At 26.9% G+C, this 27,042-nt stretch overlaps 1 protein-coding gene across 1 annotated transcript in view; it reads left to right on the top strand.

Annotated features, from left to right (window-relative positions):
- LOC117180043 (homeobox protein B-H1-like) overlaps positions 1-27,042 on the top strand; it is a 55,863-nt gene that overhangs the window by 21,573 nt on the left and 7,248 nt on the right. The window contains exon 2 of the mRNA XM_033372343.1: positions 21,616-21,832. Coding sequence (XP_033228234.1) covers positions 21,616-21,832 — 217 coding nt within the window. The remainder of the gene's footprint in view (positions 1-21,615; positions 21,833-27,042) is intronic.

Genomic DNA, 27,042 nt, shown 5'->3' with positions numbered 1-27,042 from the left:
AGTTTAAAAGATTTTAAATATTTCATTTGATTTCCTATAGATTTCAGAATATTTTTTAAATTTTAGAAAAGTTTTAAGGATCTCCCAAAAAGATATCATAAGGCTATCCAAGATTTCAAAATATTTCAAAATATTTCAATAAGTTTAAATACTTTTTTAAAGACTAATAATTTAAAATATTTTTGAAGATTTCAAAAATATTTCAGAAGATTTAAAGGATTTCAGAAAGGTTTCAAGGATTTCAAAAGATTTAAATGATTTCAAATATAGTTTCACAGATTTCTTAGAGATTTAAAAATATTTCAATTATTTCACATAAAGTTTAAAGGATTTTAAACATTTCAAAACATTTTGAAGATTTCGAAAGCTTTCCTAAGGATTTCAAAAGATTTCAAAGATTTCAACAAGATTTCAACAATATTTCACAAAATTTCAAAGATATTCTGCACGGTTTAAAATATTTAAAAATATTTCAATAATTTCACATACATTTTTTAAGACGTTTAATGATTTAAAATATTTTAAAAGTTTTTCTGGTGATTAAAATTTTTTTAAATATTTTAGAACTGTTTAGAATATTTTAAAAGATTTTAATGAATTCACATAGAATTTAAAATATTTTAAAATATGCACAGTATTTAAAAATATTCTAATGACTTCACATATATCGAGTTCAAAAGTTTTTAAATATTTCAATAAATCCGCATATATTTTAGAAGATTTCTAACGAATTCAGATATTTTCAAAGAATTCCTAGAGATTTCAAAATTTTTTTAAAGATTTCAAAGATTTCCCATGTTTACAAATAGTCCAATGATTTCACACAGAGTTGAAATGTTTTAAAAATATTTTAAAATATTTCCTCGAGTCTTAAGAAGATTTTAAAAATTTCAAAGGTTTCCAAACGATTTCAGAAGACTCTAAAGATTTCAGAATATTTTTAACTGTTTGAAATATTTTAAAAGATTTCAGTGATTTCACATAGAGTTTAAAAGATTTTAAATATTTAAAAATATTTACAATATTTGAAAATATTTTTAATATTTAAGAATATTTTTACGATTTTAAACAGAATTCAAAAGATTTTGAATATTTAAAAAGATTTCAGAAAGATTTAAAAGATTTTCAAAGATTTTCAAAAGATTTCAGAATATTACAGAAAGGTTTCAAGTATTTCAATAATTTCGCATACATTTTAGATAATTTCCAAGAGATTTCAAAAAATTTCAAATATTTCCGAAATGGTTAGAGTATTTCAAAAAATCTAAATTATTTTACATGAAACTTCAAAGAGTTAAAATATTTCAATAGATTTCCTAAGGATATCAGAAGATTTCAAAGATTTGAAAAGATTTCAGAAGATTTCAAAGATTTCAGAAATGCTTCAAATATTCTAATAATTGAGATTTCAGAAAATTTCGCAGATTTACAAAATTTCACAAATATTTTCATAATTTCAAATGATTTTAAAGAATTCTAAACGAATTCAAAATTTTGAAATAATTTCAAAGATTTTATAAAGATTTCAGAAAGATATCAAAGTTTTCTAAAGATTTCATAAAGCTTGCAAAAATTTCACAAAGATTTCACATACCAAAGATTTGAAAATATTTATAATATTTCAGAAGGTTTCAATGATATGACAAAGATTTTCATGATCTCATATAGATTTCAAGAGATTCCCCAGGAATTCCAATCTCTCCAAAAATTTAGAAAATTTCACAAAAATTTTGAAAAGAATTAAAAGATTTCACAAGTATTTCACGAAGCTTTCAAAGATTTGAAAATATTTCGAATGTTTCCAAAGACTTACATGATTGCAATATGACAACGATTTGTTAAAGAATTAACCCTTTCAGTCCAGAGTGGGTATAATATACCCGGACGATATTTTCGGCTCGGTATATAGTAGTTTCAGTTTTGTGAAAATATTTATACTAACATGTTGGATTCATCTTCATTATTTTATAATATTCAGTTTTATAAGACTTTTAGTTATTGTTTAAAAAATTAAAAATCCAGATACGTTAATTTTAACTAGAGATATTTAAGTCTAGGCTGAGAGGATTAAGAAAGTTTTCAAATATTTTAAAAGAATTCAAAGATTTCACAAAGGCTTCAGAAATATTTCAAAGATTTGAAAAATGAAATCATAGTTGTTTTCGAAAATTTCCTGTTCCAAATGAAAAACATAATTCTTTTCCTGTCACTTCTTGTAAACTGATGATAACTCATAATTGCTTATATCTCATGCTATTTAATTTATTTTTCAAAACTTTTTTTAACAAAAAAAAATATAATGATTATTTAGGCACGTTTGGAGATCAATAATAATAAATATCAAATTAAACGTGACATTTGAATTTTTTCTTGAAAAACATACGCGGTGTCACTAAAACATTTTCAGGGCCCGTAAAGCATACTCATACCTTCCTCTGACAACAATAAATAAAGAAATAAATGCTTTTTAAGGTATAGGGTTTTTATTTTTTTTTTATTATTTTTTATTATTTCGTAAAAAGTTAGCCATAAACCTTCCAGTCGGCCATTTTTTCGAATGTTTGAAAAATATTTGGAAGAATGTTTTTTCACTATCAAACAATCATGTATGCTGAATTGGAAAAAATTTCATTCCAATATGAAAATTGCTGTGATAAGATTACGTGGACTTTACCTAATATGTTTGGTGTTCATACACCGAGAACAATGTTTGTTTAATTTAAACAAAATTTGTTTCAATACAGTTTGATTGAAACAAATTTTACTTATTTAAAACGGAGTTTATTTTAATCAAACAAATTCATTGTTAAAATAAAAAAGTAAATTTTTTCTTTGCTTAAGAATTATATTTTTACCAACTATTCTATTTTTTATTAAATCTTTTTTTAAAATGAAAATTCAAGTAATTGGCTGAATTTTGATATTTTCTATCTAAAAAGTGAACCATTTTTTTTAAATTTATGCAATTTTTGACAAATTTATCCTTTATGTAGAAAGTTAATTTTTTCAACTGAAAGTTTAACTGTTCTACTTTTAGTTAAAAATTTACCTTTTCCAGTTTAAAGTTTGACAATTTAGAGGTAAATTTTGCTTTTTTCTATAAAAATTTCGTTAGCGATTCGCGAATTTTGTAAAAAAAAAACTTGTTTGACAGAAAATCGATAAAATTTTTTTTTTTTTTAATAGCTAATCTCATTGTTTGAAAATTCTTCTTTTTAATTAAAAATGCAAGTATTCCAGTTAATTGTATTTATATTCATTTTAGTTGGAAATTCATCTTTCAGTTTAAAAATAAATTTACTTGGTTGAAAAAACCTTTTTGTAAAAATTAAATTTTTTTAAAGTAGATTCTTCATTTTAATTAAAAATCCATTTCTATAGGTAAAAAATAAGCTATTTGAAGGGAAATTTGTTTCCTTTTTTGATCGAAAAAAGTTGTTTTAGGTTAAATCTTCCATAATTTCAGTTAAAAATTATTTTTTCTTCTTTGTTGAAAATTCAATTTTTGATTGCAAATTTAATTACTTAATTTTTATTCAAGAATTATCTTTTTAGTTGAGATTTCGTTTTTTTTTGTTATTCAACTATCCCAGTTGAGGATTCACCGTTTTAGTTAAAAATTCATCTTTCAGGTTAGAAAGAAATTTAATTGGTTAAAAAATCAACTCCTTTGTTAAAAATTAATTTTGTTATTAAAGATTCATCATAAAAATTTAAAATTCATTTAAATTTATTTTTTCTTTGGTTGAAAATAAGTTGAAAAAATGTTGAATATTCCATAAAATTAGTTAAAAATTTATTTCTTTTTATTGAACATTCATTTTTTTAATATTCCTTTTTTTAACATTCATTTTTCAAATGAAAATTTAATTATTTATTTTTTGTTGAAAATGATCCTTTTTAGTTGAAAATTGTTCTTTTTGGTTGAACATCGATTTTCTTAACTCAAAATTTAATTTTTTCGGTTTTAATTGACAATTTTTCTTTTTTAGTAAAAATTATTTGTTGAAAACAACTATGTTGATAATATTAATGCATTTTGTTGAAATATTTTTTTGGTTAGAAAATTAATCTTTTAATTTAAAAATTAATCTTATTGTTTAAAAACTTCAAGTATTCCAGTTAAAAACATTCATAATTTTAGTTGAAAATTGATCTTTAAGGTTAGATAGAAATTTACTTAGTTAACAAAATAAACTTTTTTGTTGATAATAAATTTTTTTGTTGGAAATAATTTTTTTTGTTGAAGATTCATCATTTTAATTAAAAACTCATTAAAATTTGTTTCTTATTTTGTTGAAAATAAACTGAAAAAAGTTGAATATTACATAATTTTCGTTAAAAATGCATTTTTTTGTTGAACATGCATTTTCTGAAAAAGTCTAATTATTTAATTTTTGTGTAAAATCAATCTTTTTCTTGGAAAATTATTCTTATTGTTTAAAAATGCATCTTTCTGGTTAAAACCTGAAGTATTTGTATTAAAAATAATAATCACTTTAGTTGCAAATTCGTATTTCAGGTTGGACAGAAATTTAATTGGTTAAAAAATAAACTCTTTTATTGAAAATTGATTTTTTTGTGAAGATTCATTATGTAAATTAACAATTCATTCAAATTTGTTTATTTTTTGGTTGAAAATAATTTGAAAGAAGTCGAATATTCCATAATTTTAGTTAAAATTATGTTTTCTTTGGTTAAACATTTATTTTTTGACTGAAAATTTAATTATTTAATTTTTGTTGGAAAATTATATTTTTTAGTTAAAAAGTCGCCTTTAAACGTTTATTTCTTAACTTTAAACTTAATTATTTAGGTTTTGGTTGACAATTTATATGTTTTAGTGAAAATTATTTTTTTTTTTTGAAAGTTAAACTGTTTTATAGCAGCTTAGGATTCCATTTTAGTTTAAAATTTAGCAGTTAAGATGAAAATTAATTTTTTTTTACTAAAAATGTAACAATTTCATTTGCTAGTGCAAATTAATTTCTTTTATTTTAAAAATTAAACTATTTGGTTAAATATTTGTCTTCTTTTATTCAAAGTTCAACTATTTTGTTTAAATTTATGTATTTTGTTGAAAAATGTTATTCCTTGGTAAAAAATTATTTCTTTTGAAATTAATCTTATTGTTTAAAAATACATTTTTTAGTTGAAAATTCAAGTATTTTGGTTTAATATTCATAGTTGTATCAGATACCTGAGAATTTATTTATAAATTATGTATATATATATATAGAAAGATATAAATATAAGATATAACAAAAAAATGAAATATTTATCGATTTTCACACACAGATTATGAAATTAGACCATTCAATTTGACAAGAGTGACATGCGATGTTGCGTACCTGTTAGTAGCAAAGTTTGCATTCTCATTTTTATTCTCATTCACAGTCGCTGACGGCAAGGAATGCCACGTGAAATTCGAGAATTGCGCGTGTAGGTACGCACTTTGCGAAACCTTAGGCACGCATAATTCGATATGACAGTGACTCGCCATTGAATTTTTTCCTATAAAGTTTCCTCTCAATGCGTGACTGAATTTGTTCGCATAACAGATACGGCAACACCTTCACAATTATTATAACACTTGCCATTCTAAACCGTCGCCAGATCTTTTAATTTAAAGACAATCTTAATCAACAATTTTAATTTATAAAATTAAATTTTTCGGAAAAAAAGATCTTCTCACTTCGCTCCACTGGGAAACGAACCACAGAACATCAGATTACCGGTCGGAAGCTTTCCCATTAAGCTACCAGAGAAATCGAAAGAAAATTTTTTTTGGAAATAAACTATATTTTAAGCCAGTTGTTACATTTACGAAACCAGTCATTTAAAGGAATCTGTCTTAACATCTGAGTCAGCTACTATCGATCAATGTAGACTGTAGATGTCATTCAACAATCTGTGAAAATATAAATCAGAACCATCGATCAAGTTAACTCTTCAAATAACAGAAAATACTTAACGACATTTCTGACTAGATGGAAAACAGTTTTTTTTTCATTTTTAAAATTCAATTCTTCTGAAAAAAGATCTTCTCACTTCACTCCACTGGGAAACGAACCATAGAACTTTAGATTGCCAGATGGGCCCTTTCCCATTAAGCTATAAGAGAGATCGAAAGAAGCGTCTTTTTTCAGAATTAAACGATATTTCAATCCAGTCGTTACATTTATGATATGAATAAATTGAAGGAATCTGTATTATCCATTCCACATTCTGTGAAAATATAAATCAAATTTATCTATGAAGTTAACTCTTCGAACAACATAAAATACTTAATGTCATTTATGAGTAGATAGAAAATATTTTTTTTTTAATTTTTTGAATTAAATTTTTCTGAAAAAAGATCTTCTCACTTCACTCCACTGGGAAACGAACTTCAGATTGCCGGTCGGTTTCGTTCCCATTAAGCTGTCAGAGAAATCGAAAGTAGCATTTTTTTTAGAATTAAACGATATTTTAATCCAATCGTTACATTTATGATACGAGTAATTTAAAGGATTCTGTATTATCATCAAAGATAGTTGCCATCATTTGCCTTCATTTTTGACTAGATAAAATTTTTTTTTTCATTTTTAAAACTAAATTTGTCTAAAAAAAGATTTTCTTACTTCGCTTCACTCAATCGGTTGTATTTATTTTTATTTCCAGAACTTCTGACATGACATTTGCACTAATCTATAGTAGCTGACTCTGATGATAATGCAGATTCCTTTAAATTGGAATTTAATTAGTCGTAATAACTTTTGTCAAGCGATGACACAATTTTATTACTATTTCGAAAAAAAATTAAGCAAAAGAAATTATTTTCTTACAATTTTCTACAAAGGCAGTAATGACGAATTTTTAAGACAAAAAGATTAGCTTTTAACAAAACAGCTGAATTTGTAACCAGATAGGTCAATTTTCAACCAAAAAAATTAATTTTTAACAAATTATATAAATTTGCCACAAAACAGTTGAATTTTTGACCTAATTGTTTAATTTTCAAGCCAAACAGAGAAATTCTTTTTAAAGCAGTTGTAATTTCAAAAAAAATTAATAGTTGGTATTTAAACGAAAAAATTATGAAAATTATGAATATTCAACCAAAAATAGAATTTTCATCCTAGAAATTATAATTTTCAAAGAAAAAGTAATATTTGATATTTAAACCACAAAATATTTTTCTTTGAAATAAAAAACAGTTGCATATAACAAAAAACGATTACTTTTTAACCAAAAAAATTGATTTGATACCAAAAAGATATGAATTTTAAACCAAATACATATATTTTTTACTAAATAGTTCAATTTTCAACCAACAAGATACTGCCAGAAAAAGATGAATTTTTAACAAAATAGATAAAATTTTAAACAAACTGTTGAATTTTCTACTTGAAAGAATTAATTTTAAATTCAAAAAACAAATTTTCATCAAAGCAGTTTAATTTCTACAAAATAGTTGAAGCTGATATCAAATTGTAAAAATTTCAAGTCAAAAAACATTTTTCTATAAAGAAGTTGAACCTTTCACCCTAGAATATGAATTTTCAACAAAAAAGTTATTTTACAACTAATCAACTCGATTTTCAGGAAAATAGTTAAATTTTTAGATTAGAAAAATAATTTTTAACCAAAAAGAAAAATGATGTACCAAAACATATAAATTCTCAATTAAACAACAGATTTTTTAACAAAGAAATTAATTTTCTTCGATAAAAGAAGAATTCTCAACAAAAAACATCAATTTTTAAACAAATTGTTAAAATTTCTAATAAATAGTTTAATTTTCGAGCCGAGAATACGAATCGTTCACAAAAGAATTATATTTTAAGCACAAAATCTGAATTTCCAAAAAATATTATTTTTCAACTGAAACATTAATTTTTAACAAGATAAACTTTAATTACAGTTTGGAATGTGTGATTTTAAAAGTGTTTAATTGTTGAGGCCTTGAAAAGAATTTGTTTTTTTTTCTCTTTAAAAGCTTAAATTCGAAAATATTTAGAATGAAATTTCTTAATGTTTCGTGGTTTCCTATTTTAAATTTCACAATGCTGTAATTAAAAATGTTAATAATAAAAATTACAAGACTTTGAATTCAATTTTAGTTAGGTTTAAATTCAATTTTATTCAGTTTTAAATTTAACTATTTCAGATTTAAATATTCTAAATTCTTTGGTTTAAATTTTAAACATACAAAATTGTCTGGTTTTTAAGATTCTTTAAAATCGTATAATATCAAATTGCAAGAATTTATAGTTACAAAATTAAGACAATAAATTTTCAAATTTAAGCCTTAAAACAAGAAAATTTTCGAGCCAGGCATTGAAAATTGAATATTTTTTTATTTGAAAATGTTAAAAAATATTGAACATTTTAAAATCTTTTTTAAAAAACAATTTCGAATTAAAAAGCCTTAAATTGTGCAATTCTAAACATTGTATGGCAATCTTGTTTTGTATATTTTTTACTTTCCAATGTAATATTTCAAAATTGTCGTAATTACAGTTAAAAATTTATAAAAATGAATCACTCAAATAATTTCGAAATATCTGATTGAAAGATTTCAAGAATTAGTAATAATTCTAAATGAAAACAAAGTAAAATTTTTGAAATTAAAAACTTAGCAATTTTCATGTTAAATGATAGTTTTTGAATTTTTGTTTCTCATAAGTTTTCATTTTACAATTGAAATTAAAATAGTTCAAGTTTGAAAAGTGTAGTTAACAATTTAAAAATTTTGAATTTTCGAACGATTTAAATTCACTTATAATAATTGAAATTTTTATTTCTTGATAATTATAAATAGTTACTAAATTCTAAGTGATTTTCTTTTTTTATTTCAAATCATTCAATTTTTAAATGTTTAAATTGTTCCAATCGTTACAATTATGGGCTGGAACTAATATATAATTTTAATTTCCAAAGCTTTCAATTCTAAATAAATAGTGATAAATTATTGTTAAAATTAAAAAACTCCTGACTTTTCAAAATTTGCTTAATATGTATGCTCATAACTTATGAGATTTCACAAAAAAAAATTATTTGGTATAAGACTATAGAAATTTATTTAGATTCGATGGGGTTTTATGCTATTTATGGGGAAATTTATCTGAACGTGTTGGTTACAATATAGGGGTGAAATGTCAAGATTCAATTGGGTTGGGAATGAAATGTTGGACCATAACATTATCCTCGGTGTTTTTTCCCCCTAGAGGTGACGACATCGTAACATAATACACTGGGGTCAGATTCTACCCCACTAGGGTTACTGCCTCTACACACAATACATGAAAAAAATACTTTAAGCAAAAAAAGTTGCGGAAATAATTGACAAATTAAAAAATGTATTTATTTTTTATTTTTTATTAAAATTACTATAGAACAGTATCTAAATTGATATTATTTTATAATAATTAATTATCTCATAATTGATTAAATTGATATTAATTGATATATTTAAATTTAAAAATTCAAATTCTTCGAACTCAGTTTATAATTTAAAGTACCGATTCAAATAAGAATATCTAAATTAAAAAATCTAATGCCAAAATGTTGCATTTTTTGTTTAAGGGTCTTTAAATAGATAAGAATTTAAATTTCACCTTAAACATTGCCACACTAAATTAAGACATTCAATTTGACAAAAAAATTGTCATTTTAAATCAATTTTTTAATAACTTTAAAGGATTTAAATTGAAAATTGTACTAATTTATAAATAGAAATTCTAAAATTAACAACTTTTCCAAATTTAAATTGAGTTATTTTCCCTATTTAGAGTAACATTTCAAAATTTTACAATTTTGAAAAAATTAAATATCAAAATGGATGATTTTTATCAAAAAATATGGTCCGTTTTTAATGTGAAAATTATTTGAATGTAATCGATTTTTTTTATTTAACTTATAGAAGGATGAACCATCTTGATCAAATTTTTTTGCTCTTTTTTTTTTATTAATTTCTTAAACTGAAAATTGAACTATTCCGGTTAAATATTGATCATGTTAAATTTTCTTTTGTTTGAAAATTAATATTTTTAATTGAAAATTCCACTCATTGAGTCAAAGCTTGAGTATTTTGTTTAAAATTCGTTTTTCTTGTTGAAAATTAATTTTTTAAACTTAATAATGTAATTTTTATTATTTTTTGTTTTGTTTAGATTAATAATTTTGAGCTAAAAATTCGAATTTTTGGTGAATGAAAAACTTTTTTTTTTTTGTTAAAAATTATTTTAAAAAATAAAATCTGTAATTTTTGTTTAAAAATTCGAATTTTTGTTTTTTAATTTTTATCTCTTTTGGGAAATTTTACTTTCTTTTCGTTCAAAATTCAACTAATTTTTTGAAATTTTAATTATTTTTAGAAAAATTAGATTTTTTTTTGTTGAAAAGTCGTGCTTTTTGCTTGGAAATTCAACTATTTTTCAAAAAATTAATTTGGTTGAAAATTCATATTTTTATATTGAAAATTCAACTAAAATTGTCTTTAGTTGAAAATTTAACTATCTGTTTTTAAATTTGTCCTTTTCGTTAAAATTTAAATTATTTTTGTAAAAGTTTACCAATTTTGTTAAAAATTTCAACTAATTAGTTGAAAAATTGTTTATTTTATTTTCAATTAATTCTTTTAACAAAAAATTACCCTATTTTGTTTAAAATTTATTTTTCCTAATGAAAATTAACTTTTTCACTGACAATGTAATTTTTTCATTTTTTCTTTGTTTAAGTTAATCATTTTTAGTTGAAAATTCGCGTTGCTGATGAAAAGCACTAATTTTTTTTGGTTACAAAGAATTTTGTTTCAAAATTGTAATTTTTTTGTTGAAAATTCATATTTTCGGATTGAAAATTTAATTTGTTGAAAAATCGTCTCTTTGGTTGCGAAATTCATTATCTTAGTTAAAGGATAATCTCTTTGATTGAAAATTTAAATATTTTGTTAAAAATTCTCTTTTTTTTTGTAAATTAATTTTTTTATTCAAAACATACTCTTGAATCCTTGGTAGAAAATGTGAATTTTTGGTTTTAAAATTTTTATCTTTATTAAAAAAGTGCATCTTTTTAAATTAAAAATTTAAGTAATTTTTTTCAAACTTTAATTATTTTTGGGAAAAATCGATTTTTTGTTAAAAAGTCGTCTTTATTGATTGAAAATTGAACTATTTATTAGAAAATGAAATTTTGGTTGAAAATTCATATTTTAATATTGAACATTTAACTAAAATTGTTTTTAGCTAAAAATGTATCTATTTCAAACTTGTCTTTTTCTTTTAAATTTTAATTATTTTGTTGAAAGTTCACTTTGGTTGAAAAATCATCTGTCTAGTTGAAAAATTTTTTATTTTATTTTTAATTAATTCTTTTCACTAAAAATTAAACTATTAGGTTGAAAGATTATCTCTTTGGTTGAAAATGATTTTTTTTGTTTAAATTTTAACTTTTCGATTTCTGGTTCCAAATTGTTTATCTGAAGTTGATTTTTTTTGTTTTGTTTTTTAGAGACGCATTTTTTCAGTTGAAAATTTGTCTCTTCGTTAACAAATTTATCCTTTCTAATTGAAAATTCAACTGTTAAATAGAAGAATAACAATTTGTATAAAAATCTTTTTCAGAGATGAAAATCTCTGCGGAAAATTCGTCGCTTTGGTTGGAAAATTTATCATTTTAGTTAAAATATCATCTTTATGGTTGAGATTTTTTTTTTAGTTAAAATGTCAACTATTTTTCCTTTTGTTTTGATTAAAAATGAAAGTAATTTCTTAAAATGAGAATGATTTTGTTGAAATTTAAACTCCTTATTTGTAAATTAAATTCTTTCTTAACTAATTTATTTTTTCGGATTAAAAATTCAACTGTTTACCATAAAAATGTTCTTTTTGGTTGAAATTTTAACAATCTGGATAACATAAATTTTTCTATGATGAAAAAAAATTTGTTTGTAGAAAATTCGTCGGTTGGGTTAAAGAATTCATAATTTTAGTTAAAATATCATCTCTTTAATTCAAAATTGATTTTTTTGTTCGAAAATTCGTCTTTTCCGGTATTTTGATAAAAAATGGAATTACTATTTTGAAATAAAAACGATTTTGTTGAAAGTTGAACTCTGGTTAAAAAATCGAAATGTTTTGTTTCGTGAGTTAACGGAAGAGAGATCTCGGCATTCGGAGAAATGTATATTATCATTTTGTCATCCTGATATGTGATTGCAAAACAGAATGGAAATATTTTTCAGACAAATTAACTACTGTTGATTCGATAAGCAACCAAATTGATTAAATACTGATTTGCTTGATTGAAATTTATTGTGTGGATTGTGTGCATATATGAGATATTAAGACGGATGAAGATGTATGATGAATTTTCGTGGACACGTTTAAAGTTTAACACACAAATGTATACCACACATAAAATGTATACATTTCAGCGTTTAAATTTTACATACGTCTCAAATTGTTTCGTGTCGGGATTTTTTTTGCCATGTCAGCACGGAGAATGCGTGGCCATGCGTGAGTATTTCGCGTTAATAAAAAAAAATTCAGACATCGGTATTTGTTAACGAAATATTTCATCGGAAAATTATTTTGTTTAGAGAAATACCTGTTTTTCTTTTACTCGTTTAATGCAATTACTGCATTGATTTTATGTTATCTTATCGTTCAATCTTATCAAATTTTCATTCGATTTTTTTTCAAATCAAGAACGAAGATGATTTGTTTGTGTAGAACTATTTTTTTTCTGTATTACTAATGACAATGTTAATTTAAATGTTTTTTTTTTTTAATTTCGGATACCTGTACAAACAGTTATTAACAATTTTTTTTCAGTTTGATTTTTTATGGCAAGTTATGTAATTATCTTTTTCCTCTTACATTATGATAGAATTTATTGACTACTTTTAAAATAAAACTTTCAAAAATTACAAAAAATTGGTTCTTAAATTGATTTTAAATTTTTGAAATCATAAGCAAAGCGTTTCTCTGAAAATATTGAAAATCAATTTACTTACAAATCCCACCGTTTCTTTTTTCTTTTTTTCAGATACCAAAAAATCAAAGAAACAAAATTGTTTCTCAAAATAAGTGCAAGAAAAATATCTTTTGACACTTTTTTTAATCTCGAGTTTTGTTTCCGATTTTTTCAAAAAATATATAATTTAAAAAAAATTTGTTTGCAAACATTCTTCTAATTCCTAAATAGATGATCATAGTTTTTAATTCTTTTAACATCTAAAATCTTTTTTTGAATCTGTTTCCAAAAAAAACTACTCAAAAAAATGTATATATTGAAACGTTCATTTATTCAATTTTCGTGTAACATTTCTTAAAATTATGTAAATATAATATTTTGGAATTCTTTTCATTCATAAGAAATTCGCTCTTTTCAATGTTTATATTTTTGTCTTGATACTCGTTTCCTTTATTTAGTAAAATACGTTTTTCTATTTTTAATAAATAAAATGGACTTTTGCGAATAATCTTTTTTTTTCTAAACACGTATTTTTTTAAAGAAAATATTATTTTAATTTTAAACTGAATAGATGACTTTTCCACTGAAATGATAAATTATTAACAAAAAAACATTCCAACTTATTGCAATGTACGCTAGTGGAATTTAAAAAAATGATTTTTTTGCCAAAAATATTAATTTTATTTAAAAAAAAACAAAGTTTCAACTACTCAATATTTTTCAAAAAGATCAATTTTAAATTCAAAATAGTTAATTTTTTCACTATTTTTTTTTAATTCATCTTTTTTGTTGAAAATTAATTTTTTAAATGATAAAGCAATTTCTCTGTTTCTTGTTTGTTTAAATTAATCGTTTTTAGTGGAAAATTTGCTTTTTTGAAAAAGAACTAATTTTTGTGGGCTAGAAATCTTTTTTGGCTCAAAACTAACTTTTTTTGTTGATAATTAATATTTTCAAATGGAAAATTTAATTGATGAAAAATTCCCCTTTTTGGTTGCAACACTTATCATTTTAATTAAAGGAACATCTTTGTGACTGAACATTTAAATACTTTGTTGAAAATTCGATTTTTTATTTTAAAAACTTTTTTTAAATTTAAAATGAAATCTTTAATGTTTGATTAAAAATAAGGATTTTTTTCAATTTTTAACTATTTTTTAGAAATTTTACCTTTTTTCGTTAAAAATTCAACTAATTTCTTGAAATTTTAATTATTTGTGGAAAATTTCAATTTCTTTTTGGTTAAAAAGTCGTGTTTTTTGTTTGAAAATTCAACTATTTCTTCAAAATTCGATTTTCTTGTTGAAATATTAGCGTCTTTTTATCTAAGCACGTTTTTTTAAAGAAAAAATTATTATTTCAATTGTTAAGTAAACAGATGAATTTTCAACTGAAATGATAAATTATTTTTAAAAAGATGATTTTTTAAGAAAGCAATTCAACTTAATTTAATATATGCTAGTTGAATTTTAAAAAAAGATTTTTTTGCCAAAAACATTAATTTTTTACCAAAAAAACGAACTTTTAAAAAATTAATTTTTTTCTACAGTTTTTCAAAAAGATGATTTTCAAGTTTAAAATATTTATTATTCTAACTGAAAAGGTTTTTATTTGAAATAGAAACATTTAAGCAAAAAAAAAAGAAAGAATTTTGCGTGAAAAAATTACCAATAAGGACGAATTTTTCTTTAATTACATAAAGTTTTAAATAAATAGTTAAATTTTTAACTGAAAAAGATGAATTTTAAACTAAAAATAGAATAGATAAATTTTTTGTTAAACGAATTAATGTTTAATACAGAAAAAAACAATTTTCAACAAAGTAGTTAGGTTATTAACCACAGAAATAAGTTTTTAAATACTATAATGATGCATTCTTTTTTTAAAACTAATTTTTTGTCGAAATAGTCTACTTTTAACCAAGTATTTGAATTTTCAAAAAGAATTTAAAAAAACGAATTTTAAATGTAGTCAAATCTTCCACCAAACATGAATTTTTAATTAGAACAATAAATCAACTCCACAAAATAAAATAATTTTCAAAAAATTAGTTCAAATATAAACCAAGCAACCTAATTTTTGAAAAAAAATGAATTTTTAACAAAATTTTTTATTTTTAACAAACAATTTAATATTTGATATTACAGCCACAAAATATTTTTATTTTAAATAAGAAACAGTCAAATTTAACCAAAAATATGAATTTTAATTGAAGAAGATTTATTTTCTAACAGTAAAGACAAATTTACCTGATAAGTAAGTCCAATGATTGAATCAGTCATTTTGAATAATTTAATCTATAACTTTCAAATCAATCACTCCGATTGAAATAAAATCCGTCACTTCTATTTAATGATAGATTTTGTCAGTCATAATACTTGATTAATTTTTTTAAACAACTGGTTTCCCATTAAAAATTATTTTTCAGTCAAAGGATGTTTGATTAATTAAATCAGTCATTTTGAATAATCTAATCTGTAATTTGTAAATACATTACTTTAATTCAGTGAAAACTAGTCACTGCTCTTAGCTAATTGATTCAGTTAGAAATATTAATTGATTAATCTGTTAAAACTACTGGTTTATCAGTAGAAATGATTGAATATTCAGTCAAGACACGCTTGATTAATTAAATTATTCATTTAGAATAGTGTAACCCGTAACTTTTAAATTAATCACTTCTATTGAATTTGAGCCAATCAGTGTTATATACTGATTGATTCAGTAAGAAATATTGATTGACTTATCTGTAAAAATGATTGAGTGGACAGTAGAAATGACTGAATATTAAGTCAAAGCATGCTTAATTAATTACATTTGTCATTTTGAGTTATCTAATCTGTAACTTGCAAATCAGTTACTTACATTGAATGAAACCCAATTACTTTTATTGACAGATTGATTCAATCAGCAATATTTACTGATTCATCATATCAAATGACTGGTTTTTCAGTAAAAATTACTGAGTTTTTAGTAAAAACATGCTTTATTAACTTAATCAGTCAAATTTTTACTGATTCAAATTAGGAATGCAGATTGTAGGTTTTGAAAACACAGTGATTAGCTTATCCATAATTTGAGGGTGACCAATTATTGGGGGTGGCAAATTATTGGGACTGGCCAACCATTGGGAGTCGCTAATAATTTGGGTGGGGGGGGGGCTAATAATTGGGGACAGATAATAATTGGGAGTGACTCATAATTAGGAGTGACTAATAATTAGGGTGGCTACTAATTGGGGGGTGGCGGGAACCAAACTACAAAATCGTCTCAGTGGCTAATAATTAAAGGGTGGCCAATCATTGTACCGCACCCAGAAAACTGTTTGTTTGAATTAAACAACAAAGTTTATTGGAATTCATATAATTGAATCAAATAATTTTTTTGCTTCAATTAAGAAAAGGTTAATTTAATTTAAGGAAATGGAAACTATTTGCCTTATTGATTGAAACAAATAATTTGTTTAGTACAATTTGTTTGATTTAATTAAAAAATTGACTTTTATTGAGCAATGCGTTTGTTTAAAATATGTTTATTCGAATTCATAGAAATATTTATTTGATTAAAACAAAAAATACAGTACAAAGCAGTACCAGAAAGTGCCGCTAGGCGTGCTAAAGCGTTACTGACTAAGGGACTAACCTAGAATCTAAATTAATTGGTCATGTGATTTATTTGATGGCATTCGTATTTTTTTCAGTGTTGTATTATTCTAAAGGTTCTGATTTACTATAAAATAATAAATTAATTGAAAAATGGACGCAATATCTTTAGTTTAGGAACTACTTGAATTTTAGGGTTTTACCTTGGATATAATTGCAAATTTCGGATGTAAGTCTTTTTTAATACTAACCTCCTTTCTTTATAAAGAGGATTTATGAAATCAATCATGTTCTTTTTTATAATAATTATCATTGTATACTTAATAGCAGAAACACTTATATATACATTCAATTCAAATGTCTAACTCTGGTTCATTTCTCATTATTCTAATTTATTATTGTTTTATTCAGAAATGAGAAGCAGAGAGTTAAAAATTAACCAGAATTAAGCATTCGGATTGAATAAGTGCTTCTGCTTTTATATATAAAATGATATTTATGATTAATAATAAACATATTATCGAGCTTATACACTATTTTTATGAAGAATGCTCAATTTTGAGGTTAAGTTAAAAAAAGATGTACTTCACTTGAGCAAAATCTTTAATTAATTTAAACAAACCAAGTATTTATTTTAATCAAACAAATAAGGACATACAAAAAATTTATTTGAATCAAACAAACATTTGTTTGACCCCATATTAAAGAAATAATTTGTTTGATTCAAACCAAATTTGTTTTATTCAAACAAACATTTTTCTCAGCGCGAATACCCTAGATGTCACCGTTTCTATTCAATATCTAAAGCCAAAAAAAAACCTTGTTGTTTCTCTCTGTATTGTGAAATCGATTTCGATATGCAATCTCTCGATTAAGTTTGGTAGTCTACAAGATGCACTTTAAGAAGATCCCGAAGGGGATGTTTTTCCCGCGGGAAACCAACCCCATCCTCTCAGTTCTCTATCTCTAAAAGTATCTAAAGGCCCGTTGTCGCAAGCTCATCGATTGGAACGGGTGGGTGGTCTGGAAAGGGGTGGGTAAAATAGGAAGGGGTTGGGGGTAAAGTAGGAAACGGTGAGGGGTAGGTAGTGGAACTTTCCGGGGGGTAGAAAGCTCCCGGATTGAGTTAACCCGGCCAAAAGCGCGGCTCTTAGCCCCCGTTTGATCGGCCAGATTCGCTTGAACGGTCCAGCTCGCGGCGCCATTTTGAAAGATGGCCGCCCAGGGGATCCCTCAGGAACTCTGTGGATTCGACAAAGTGAAGTTAGGCAAAAGAGAGAGAGAAGAAGAGGGAAAAAAAGAGAGGGAGATGAAAAAGGGGGTAGAATCTACCCCGAGGTCGGGAAACTAAATTTACTATGTGATACACTTAGAGGAGTCCCGCTGACGGAGTTTCTCTTTTTGAGACACTTTCAAGACGTTAGGCAGAACTTTTTCCTCAAGTTTTCCACCGACCCAGGAGTAACGCGAGAGGCTCCCAACTCACCCCTTGGCCAATCCTTACCACCCCTTTTACGGTTCACGTTTTCCGCGTTATTCGCTTTTTCTCCAGGGATTTTCCTTCCAGATAGAAATGCACGCATGTGGAAGTATAGTTTAAGCTACAAAGCGAGAGGTTATAAAAAATCAATTTTTTCGTTAAACTGATTCGTGAATTTTCTTTTGCTTTAGGAACATTTAAAAAAAATGTTAATTGATATTTTTTATGATATAGTCTAGATATTACATTAAATTTTATTAATCGACTGCCACCACTTTTAAAAAATTAAATTTCGTTCATGAATAATATTTATAAATAAATAATTTTAATATATGTAAATAAATAAATATGCAGATATCTTTAATTTTTATAAATTTGACAAATAATCCTGCTTTAAAAAATGTGTAACGATTTGTATCGAAACTCTCGCAACCAATGTTGTGGAAGACCTGATAGGCTTTTTACTACCTGATTGAGTTAATTGATAAAATTCAAAATTATGACAATTAATTCTAAGAAAAATTAGAGAAATCCTTATGGAAATTGAGAAACATTTGTGTTTTTCAATTTTTTCAGAAAATTGTTATTTTATTTAAAAATCATTAAATTTTTAATATCAATGATTTGGCAACAATTGTAGGTTATCTAAGTGCTTTAAATCATATGTAGGTACTTTTAATAAAAAAATGTTGCATTTAAAAGATTAAAAATGAACTTTTTAAATCAAAAATTATTATATTTCAAAGATTAATTTTTTTACGATTTTCGGATTTTTATCATTTTTTTACGTTAGCGTTTTACACCCAGAAACTGGTATACTTAAATCATTATAGTTCAAACAAGATTTGCAATTTTAAAATTTTTTAGATTATATTAACTGTTTTCACAGGAAATCAATTCATTTGAAAAAAAACATCAAGATTCCAAATTTTTCGAAATTTGTATTTTATGTTACCATTTTAAATCGAAAATGGTTATTTCAATTGATAAATCTTAAATTTTAAAGTTCATAATTTTTATAACTGTATTAGGTTATGTTAGAAGTTTACATCAGAAGAGGCTATTTTAAATAGAAAATTACTAGATTTTAAAGACTAAGTTTTTTTTAAATGGTGTTTTTACGATTTTATTTTGTTATCGTTTTTTAACTGAGATTGAAATTTTTCAACAAAAAACATTAGATTTTAATGCTTGATGATTTTCAAACAATTTTAGGTTTTTTTAAACATTTTACGCTGGAATCTGGTAATTTCAGCAAAAATCATTATACTTCCTTCTGAAACTGGTATTTTCAATTTTGTTTATACTTATATTTCAAAGCTTTCGAAGAAGATTTGCAAGTGTTATTGCTATTGCTATTGCTATTGCTATTGCTATTGCTATTGCTATTGCTATTGCTATTGCTATTGCTATTGCTATTGCTATTGATATTGCTATTGAGAAAAATATTATATATTAATTCTGATCTTATGATTTCCATTTTCATGAATTATCGAAAATATTGGCCTTGCTTTTATTTTTTATATTTTAGAATTCAGTTAATAAAAACTATGAAAAAAATGTTGTGTTAATTGATATGGGTTTCATGTTTTAATTGAGAAAGTTTGTGAGGCAAAGAAAAATGGCATACGAGTTTGTTTTCTACTCTATTAAAAAAACGCTAAACGAATAACGATTGAAAATGCAGTAATACTTAATGATTAAAAAAATGAAAGAATAGAGAAACAATTAAGAACATTAAACATTATTAATAAAGTAATAAGGATTGCTTGTTAAATGGTGGTTTATAAAAAAAAACAGGAATTTAAAGTTGTGAAGATTTCGAAGGATGATGAAAATGAACCAAAAAAAAAATTTATTATTTTTCAAGTGTACGTAACTCAAAAATAATTTAAACTAAATAATAATTTGTGTAGTGCAGCTTTCAATGTGCCTAAAGAAAAAAAATTATTAATAATACAAAAGGAAGGATCTTAATAAAGGAATAAGAATTGGTTGCCAGATTGTGGTCCACAAAAGAATAGGAATTTAAAGTTCTGAAAATTTCGAGGGATATTGAATGTGAAGTAGATTCTCTAAAACAGAAAGAAATTATTTATCTAAAACATAATTTAAACAAATTAATAATTTGTGTAGTACTGTTATTAACGTTTCTAAACATTTTAATAATATTTGTGCCTTTTTGTATGTTAGGTTTAGAGGGGAAACACATAAAAATAATAAACAATAATATTATAAAAAATATCTCTCTTTGTTTATTGTTTTTTTTTCTGAGAGACTAACCATTCTTGGGGCGTATGGAGGATAAAGTAAAGCAATAAGCGAGTAAAATTGCGTATTCACAATAGAAAAATAGTGAGCGGGAGTTACGAAAAGAGATAAAAGGAAATTCCACGGTCCCATCTCCGTTGGCCATAAAAGCAAAGCAACGCTTTGCGAAAGTTTTATATTTTCATTTTTATGATGTAGATTGTAGAGGACCTCCTGTGTAAAACGGTATCCGCTCGAAGCGGGTACTCTGAAGGACGACATTCGACGACAAGCTCACGGACAACTATGCTGGCACTAATTGTACCATCGCATAATTGCTTGATAAACATCCTGTTAATCACACTTTTATGCAGCTGGAGAATGTACATTGTGCATGAAATGCACGCGAGAGGGCCACGGATGACGGTGTGGAACGATTTTCTCCGGCGCATTATTCGCCTACGTTATCTGCATCCTCCAACTATTCTGGCAACCAGGGTCCCAGTTTATTATCCATTTTTGATCATGTCATTGTAATCAGAAAAAAGATTCTTTGGTTCTTTGATTTGCACTCTCTGAAAAAATATAATTTCTTCGAGTAGAAATTATGAGGATGCCCACATCAAGGAACTTGATATAGAATGGTAATCTCTAATTATAATTCCGCAGAGATTGCGGCAATTGGTAACGAAGGCGTAAGGTTGAGATGCAGAGTGAGCAATGGGTTTTTGGGTTTCGGGCAATAAAGGAGCTTGTAAAACAAACTCTTAAATTTTGGGGAGTGAATGGAACCTCGGTGACTGGTCTTCCTGATCAGCATTACGAACGATTCACGTCCCCGGGTTCCTTTTGTTTCGAGCTCGAATCGATGCGGCGGCGGTGGAGGTTTTTGCGCGATTCTATATGGCGATCAGCCGCCGGTAGCCTTCCTTCCGCTCTGATCCTTTTGTTCTCAGTGGTTTCGCGCACCCGAGACGCGATTGGTTGTTCTCCGATTGGTCCACGCAGTCGCGTCGAGACACCGCAAATTATCCCCCGCAGAAGCTATGCCAGAGGGTGGAAATGGGCATCTCCGAGGAAACCGATTACACCCCCTGACTGAACTTGTGATTCATTCCCCAACTCGACTTGTTCCTCCTCCGTTTCTAGTATCACTATTAGGCTGGTCCTTATTTACTTTTTTTGGGAAATCGTTTGTTCCGACTATGATACTTCTTTCCGAATGTGAATTTTTCATCATGTTTGGGTTCTACTTTGAAATCTTTGATTACTGAAGCTTGGATTCTCAATTTTAATTATATTGCTTTGTTTTTGTTTTAGGTGGTAAAGAGGATGACCCGAAGGGACCATCGAATTCTCTGAGTTCACAAAGCAAGAAACAGAGAAAAGCAAGAACAGCATTTACTGACCATCAGCTTCAAACACTTGAAAAGAGTTTTGAAAGACAGAAGTATCTTAGCGTTCAAGATAGAATGGAATTAGCAGCCAAGTTACAGCTTACGGATACGCAAGTCAAGACGTGGTACCAAAACAGAAGGTGAATTATCTATTTAATTAGCCAATTTTACAGAACATAATCACCTTAAACCATTGGGTGATGCTTAAACAAAAAATTGTGCAAAACAGTCAACACTTTCTTCAGTTTACAAATCAGCAATCATCACTTATTGAGCTCTCATAATCATCTAATTCAAATTCGCAAATTTTTTACTAAATCAGTCCTACAGACAAACCTGGAAGTAAAAAAATGGCGTTAGGATCACTTGCTTCCTATTAATCCTGTCAATTGTAGGATAGTATCATTCAAAGAAAATAATCCTGCATTGATATACCAATACTCATTTGATGGCGTGTTCTTTGATTGTCGTCCAACATTCAAATCTCATGTTGACAACACTGTTGCTGCTGCTAGTAAAACTTCCATATTGCAGATTGCAGGTTATAAATCTCTTCGAAATTGTTTTGAGACATGGTCCTTGAATGACAAACTTCTATTCTATAGGATATATTGTTTTTATTTAATGTTTTACGTGAACTATACGATCGTCGATTATTGAACTCGATACATGGTTCCGTTTTGCATTGAAAATAAAAGCACTCGTCGCTTTCAACTATTCAAGTTGTGTGGCCATGTCAATGTAACTTTATCTACTTTCGTGTACTTTATGTTCTTTTATGTATTTTATGTACTTTATGTACTTTGATGCACTTTCTGTACTTTTAATGTACCTTTTAAATAAAATACAAAATCTATTTAAACGAAATAGACTGGACTTAATTAGACTCGAATTTTAACTCAAGCTGTTAAAATGTTCACAAATTGATTTCAGTATATGGAGGGATATTCAGTATAATTTTTTGAAGACGGGAAGTTGTTGTTTTACCGCTAGAGGCATGACTGTGAAGAGGCGGAGCATAGAGAAGGATGTAGGATGTAGGATGCAAACTGCCTCCTCGTTTTGTACTTTATATGAGGAGAGAAAGACCGAGTCAGGCTTTGATCTTATGGTATGACTTTGTAAAGCTTGGCAAAATCGGCGGCACGTTCTTTTGTACGTTCCATGACGAATCCGTAAATGGAAATCGCGGCGATCAACACAGCCGTTGTTTACGTGGTTAAACGAAAAGATTCTCCGCTGAACTGATTTTCTACTAAATACTCTGAAGCTGCTCTTTCCTTTTTTTAATCTTATAGTCTTCCATCTTTAAATTCTATCCACAACTAATGAGCTATTCATTGATGTGAAAATGATCTTCGATTCGACTTTTGGGAAAGATAACGTTGGATAAGGTTTTCTGTTCGCAATTTGGACAAAGATTCCAACAAAACATATTTTTTGTATATACAGCGTTATCTCTGCCGAGGCTTCAATTCTGGGTTACTAATGTTTTTTATAGGAAATGAACTCGTCATGTTCGCTCACAATGTGAAGAATTAAGATTATAAGGGCAAGAAAGGTTTGGGAGAATAAGATGTAATTACCGTCATCCACAAATGGTTAAACTGTTCAGCAATGTACGTCTTTACTCTTGTGATTGATTGCTCTACGGCCATGATAAGTGCTCACGCAACTACGTATTTATTCATAACACATGCGGATTACGCGAGACTTGGCGAATGCGATTTTTACCAAAGGCTCTGGTAATCACGAAAGGGCTACGTCGTTAACGAGGAAATGGTACAGAATGAGTAGGCAGATGTAAGATAATACTTTGAGTAATGTGCACTCTTACCACCAATTGCTTTCCCATACTTTCCCCTTCCAATATGGAATATTTCATATTATCATTAACATGAATGATTATGTGTCATTCAGATTTAATCACCTCAAATTCCTTTTAGTTGCAAAAAAGAGGCCTAGTAAGAAAAGTGTAATGTCTTATTATGTGTAGCATGCTCTGAAAAATTAGAGAAGACATTCTGCTCAAGAAAAGTGCTAGTAGTATTACTAGTTATTATTAATAAACATTTTCTTAATCTGGGAAATCAGAATTCATATTTGCCTAGTCTACAAATTCAAGAGATTATAATTCAAAGATTCATTATACATATTGACGTGAAGAATATTAGATTAATTTAATGAGTAAACGGAGATTGCATCCTAAGTAAGCAAAAGCGATGCATACTCTCTTTTTAATTATTTATTTCTCACCGCACCTGATGGAGATATTAAAATATAAAACAGATGTGCATTTATCTAGCTTTGCGGAAACAATTCTCTTAATTACTCTTCATATTTAACTTATATAGAACACTTTGTTGTTATCTTGATGCTCAGAATCTGTAACCTCCTTTTTGAATTAATTTGATGTTTCGTTAAGGAACTGGAAATAAGAGTCAATTTTTTTTGTAATACAAAAACTAATGTAATTAGTGTTGAAAATTCCAATGCTTTGGTTACACAAAAGAATGGATATGATACCGAGCAAAGTATAATGAAGAGGAAAAAACCTTTTATGTGATCCCGTGTTGGTATTTCAAACATCAGTTTTTCTTGTTTTTCCGAGGTTTGAGTAAAGCTCATTTGCGATAATCAACCATAAAGAAAGATCGTGTAAAACATCAGATGCTGCTCGAGGCGTCAAATCAAAATTTTTCTCGCTTGACGTACGCTAAATTAGTAAAAGCTTGGTTAAACGCTCATGGGTTAAAATAAATTCCGAACCAATAAAGAAATATTGAGAGGGAGGAGATCCAGAAAATCAACGATGCAACGAATCACAGGCGCCAGAAGATGACGATGTAAAATACCCGATTGTGATTCCTTTGAGAATCGACTAAGAAAGGACTAATTAGGTTGACGACTTTCGACCACCGGATGTCTCAGCCTCCTTTTATATAATGATCCTTGTCTCTGCCTAAACGTTTATCTAACCATTTAAAGTCGATTTGACTTGTTCAAAGAAAGAAGAAAAAACTGAGGGTTAAGAAGGTGAGATTAAAAAATTGTGCTTTAAACTATCAGATTGAAGATGATTAAGACAGTTAATTATCCTTCATCTCGTTTTAAAAATTTGCCGGAGAATTAGTTTCGAGAGAATGCTATTGTTTTAGCCGATTTTAGTTAATTAATTGTGAATCGGCACTTTCATTTTTGGCTTCCAGAGATAATTTCTTCAAAGAAAGCGAATCAGTAATAAGAGGGCAGTAGATTATAATTTATAAGCAAGTGGTGAACCCGACTCCATATTCTTGAGTCTGTCATTAAATTGTCAATTATTCTGGTTCAGTTGTTGAATTAATGACAGTTCATCGTGATCGGCACTTCGTTTTTAGAATAATAATGCTACGAGGAATTGACTCCTATAATCAATTACACTTTTTCTACTTTTCTTATTTCTTATAATTGAATAAATTATTTTTAACAGTCAAATCGGGAACTTTCACAACATTTTATGATCGATGATGGAAGATCGTTCAGGATTTTTTTTAGCTAGGTATAATCGAAGACTCGGAGCCCGTGACGATCCGTTAAATCGGTAAGAAAATATCGCGAGGGTTTGCAAAAACCTTTATCAACGGTGCCTTGAGGCTCTTTTTGTTCTTGGCGAGACGTTGATTAATTAGGGTGGCAGTGATGAAGGCGCGCGTGGTGACTCTCAGGATCGGAAAGGGATCCAGAAAGAAAAGGTGAACCTGGTGCAAAACCAGGGAAAATTAGTGATGCTTTAACAGGCAGAGTCCCTAAGTGCCCGCTTAAGTTTTGTTGCTTTGGTCTTGCGGGTGACTGGGCGCCTTTGGCGCCTTTTGAACTGAGCGCCAGAGCCACACCTAGGGCGCCGCTCTGACGGATTTATATCTTTCCTCGCGACCCAGGACAGCTGAAACTCGAGGAAGTGTCGTCCCAAATTGGTTGGGTCCTTTGGAGTTTGGACGATTGGTCGGTTCCTTTCGTCGATTATCTTAATGAAACACGATTTTTTCCCTGTTCTTTCTTTCATCTGATGTTGGGAAAGATGTGGGTTGAATTAAGCTTGGGAAGAAAAACCTCTATGACGCAAACATGGAGACAAACCTAATTCTACAACTTTAATTGTAGACCAATTTAGTCTACCCAAAGGAGAAAGAACAGAGTTAAACTTTATTGCTTTGACATCACTATAATTCATTCAGATTTAGCGTGATTCATCACTGAGATGATTAAAGAATACAACAACAACTTAGAAGAATAATAAGGTTGAACCAGCCCCTTTTCTTCAAAAGACGAACCTAATTGCACAAATTGATTTGTCCATCCACCAAATTTACCATCAGATGGAGATTAGAACAACTTAGATGAATACAAAATTGAAAAGAACCACTAACCTTTAAACCTGATGACAAACCTAATTTCACAACTTCTATTGTAGACCAATTTAATTTTCCGGAAGAAGGAGAAATAGAGGTAGACTTTAATGTTTTGAATTTCATTGTTGAGATTGTTAGAGAATACAACAAAATAACTTAGAAAAATACAAAACTAGAATGAACACCTATCACAAAAACAGCAGAGAATTTTTGATTTGATTAAATTTAAAATTCTTTGCTTCGAAAGAAAAGAAGATACAATAAATTTGACATAGTAATTATAACCAATTTAATGAATAACTTCTTTAAAATACAAACTTAATTTCACAACTTGAATTGTAGACCAATTTAGTTTATCAGAAAGAGAAAAAAGAACGTTGAACTTTGTTACTTTGGCATCGCTATAAATATGAAGGCATTGTTTTTGCTACAAGAGTATTCAATTGATACGAAAATCTATATCAATATGAAAAAATAAAATATTGTTTATTATTGGATCACATTGTTTTAGATCAAATTTAGAGATTCAGATTTAGTGTGATTTATAGCAAGGATGGTTAGAGAATACAACAATAACTTAGAAGAATACCAAAGTTAAATCATCCCCTATTCTTAAAAATACGAACCTCATTGCACAAATTGGAGAATACAACTTGGATGAATGGAAAATGGAAAAGAACAACTATCCTTCAAACCTGAAGACAAATCTAATTTCACAACTTAAATTGTAATTTATTTTACCGGAAGGAGAAGAAACAGAGTTAATCTTTATTGTCTTGACATTAATTTTTGAGATTGATAGGGAATAAAACAACAACTTAGAATAATACAAAACTAAAATAAACCCCTATCACGAAAAACAGGAGAGAACTTTTGTTGCGATTAAAGTAAAAATTCTTTCTATTCCGAAACAAAAGAAGATACAATTTGTAAGTAAGTTCTTCAAAATACAAACCTAA

This window comes from Belonocnema kinseyi, chromosome 9 (assembly GCF_010883055.1).
Source record: "Belonocnema kinseyi isolate 2016_QV_RU_SX_M_011 chromosome 9, B_treatae_v1, whole genome shotgun sequence".
In the NCBI taxonomy this organism is placed as follows: Eukaryota; Metazoa; Arthropoda; class Insecta; order Hymenoptera; family Cynipidae; genus Belonocnema; species Belonocnema kinseyi.
Note: the sequence above shows the minus strand (reverse complement) of the source record. Positions and strands in the feature narration are given on the sequence as shown.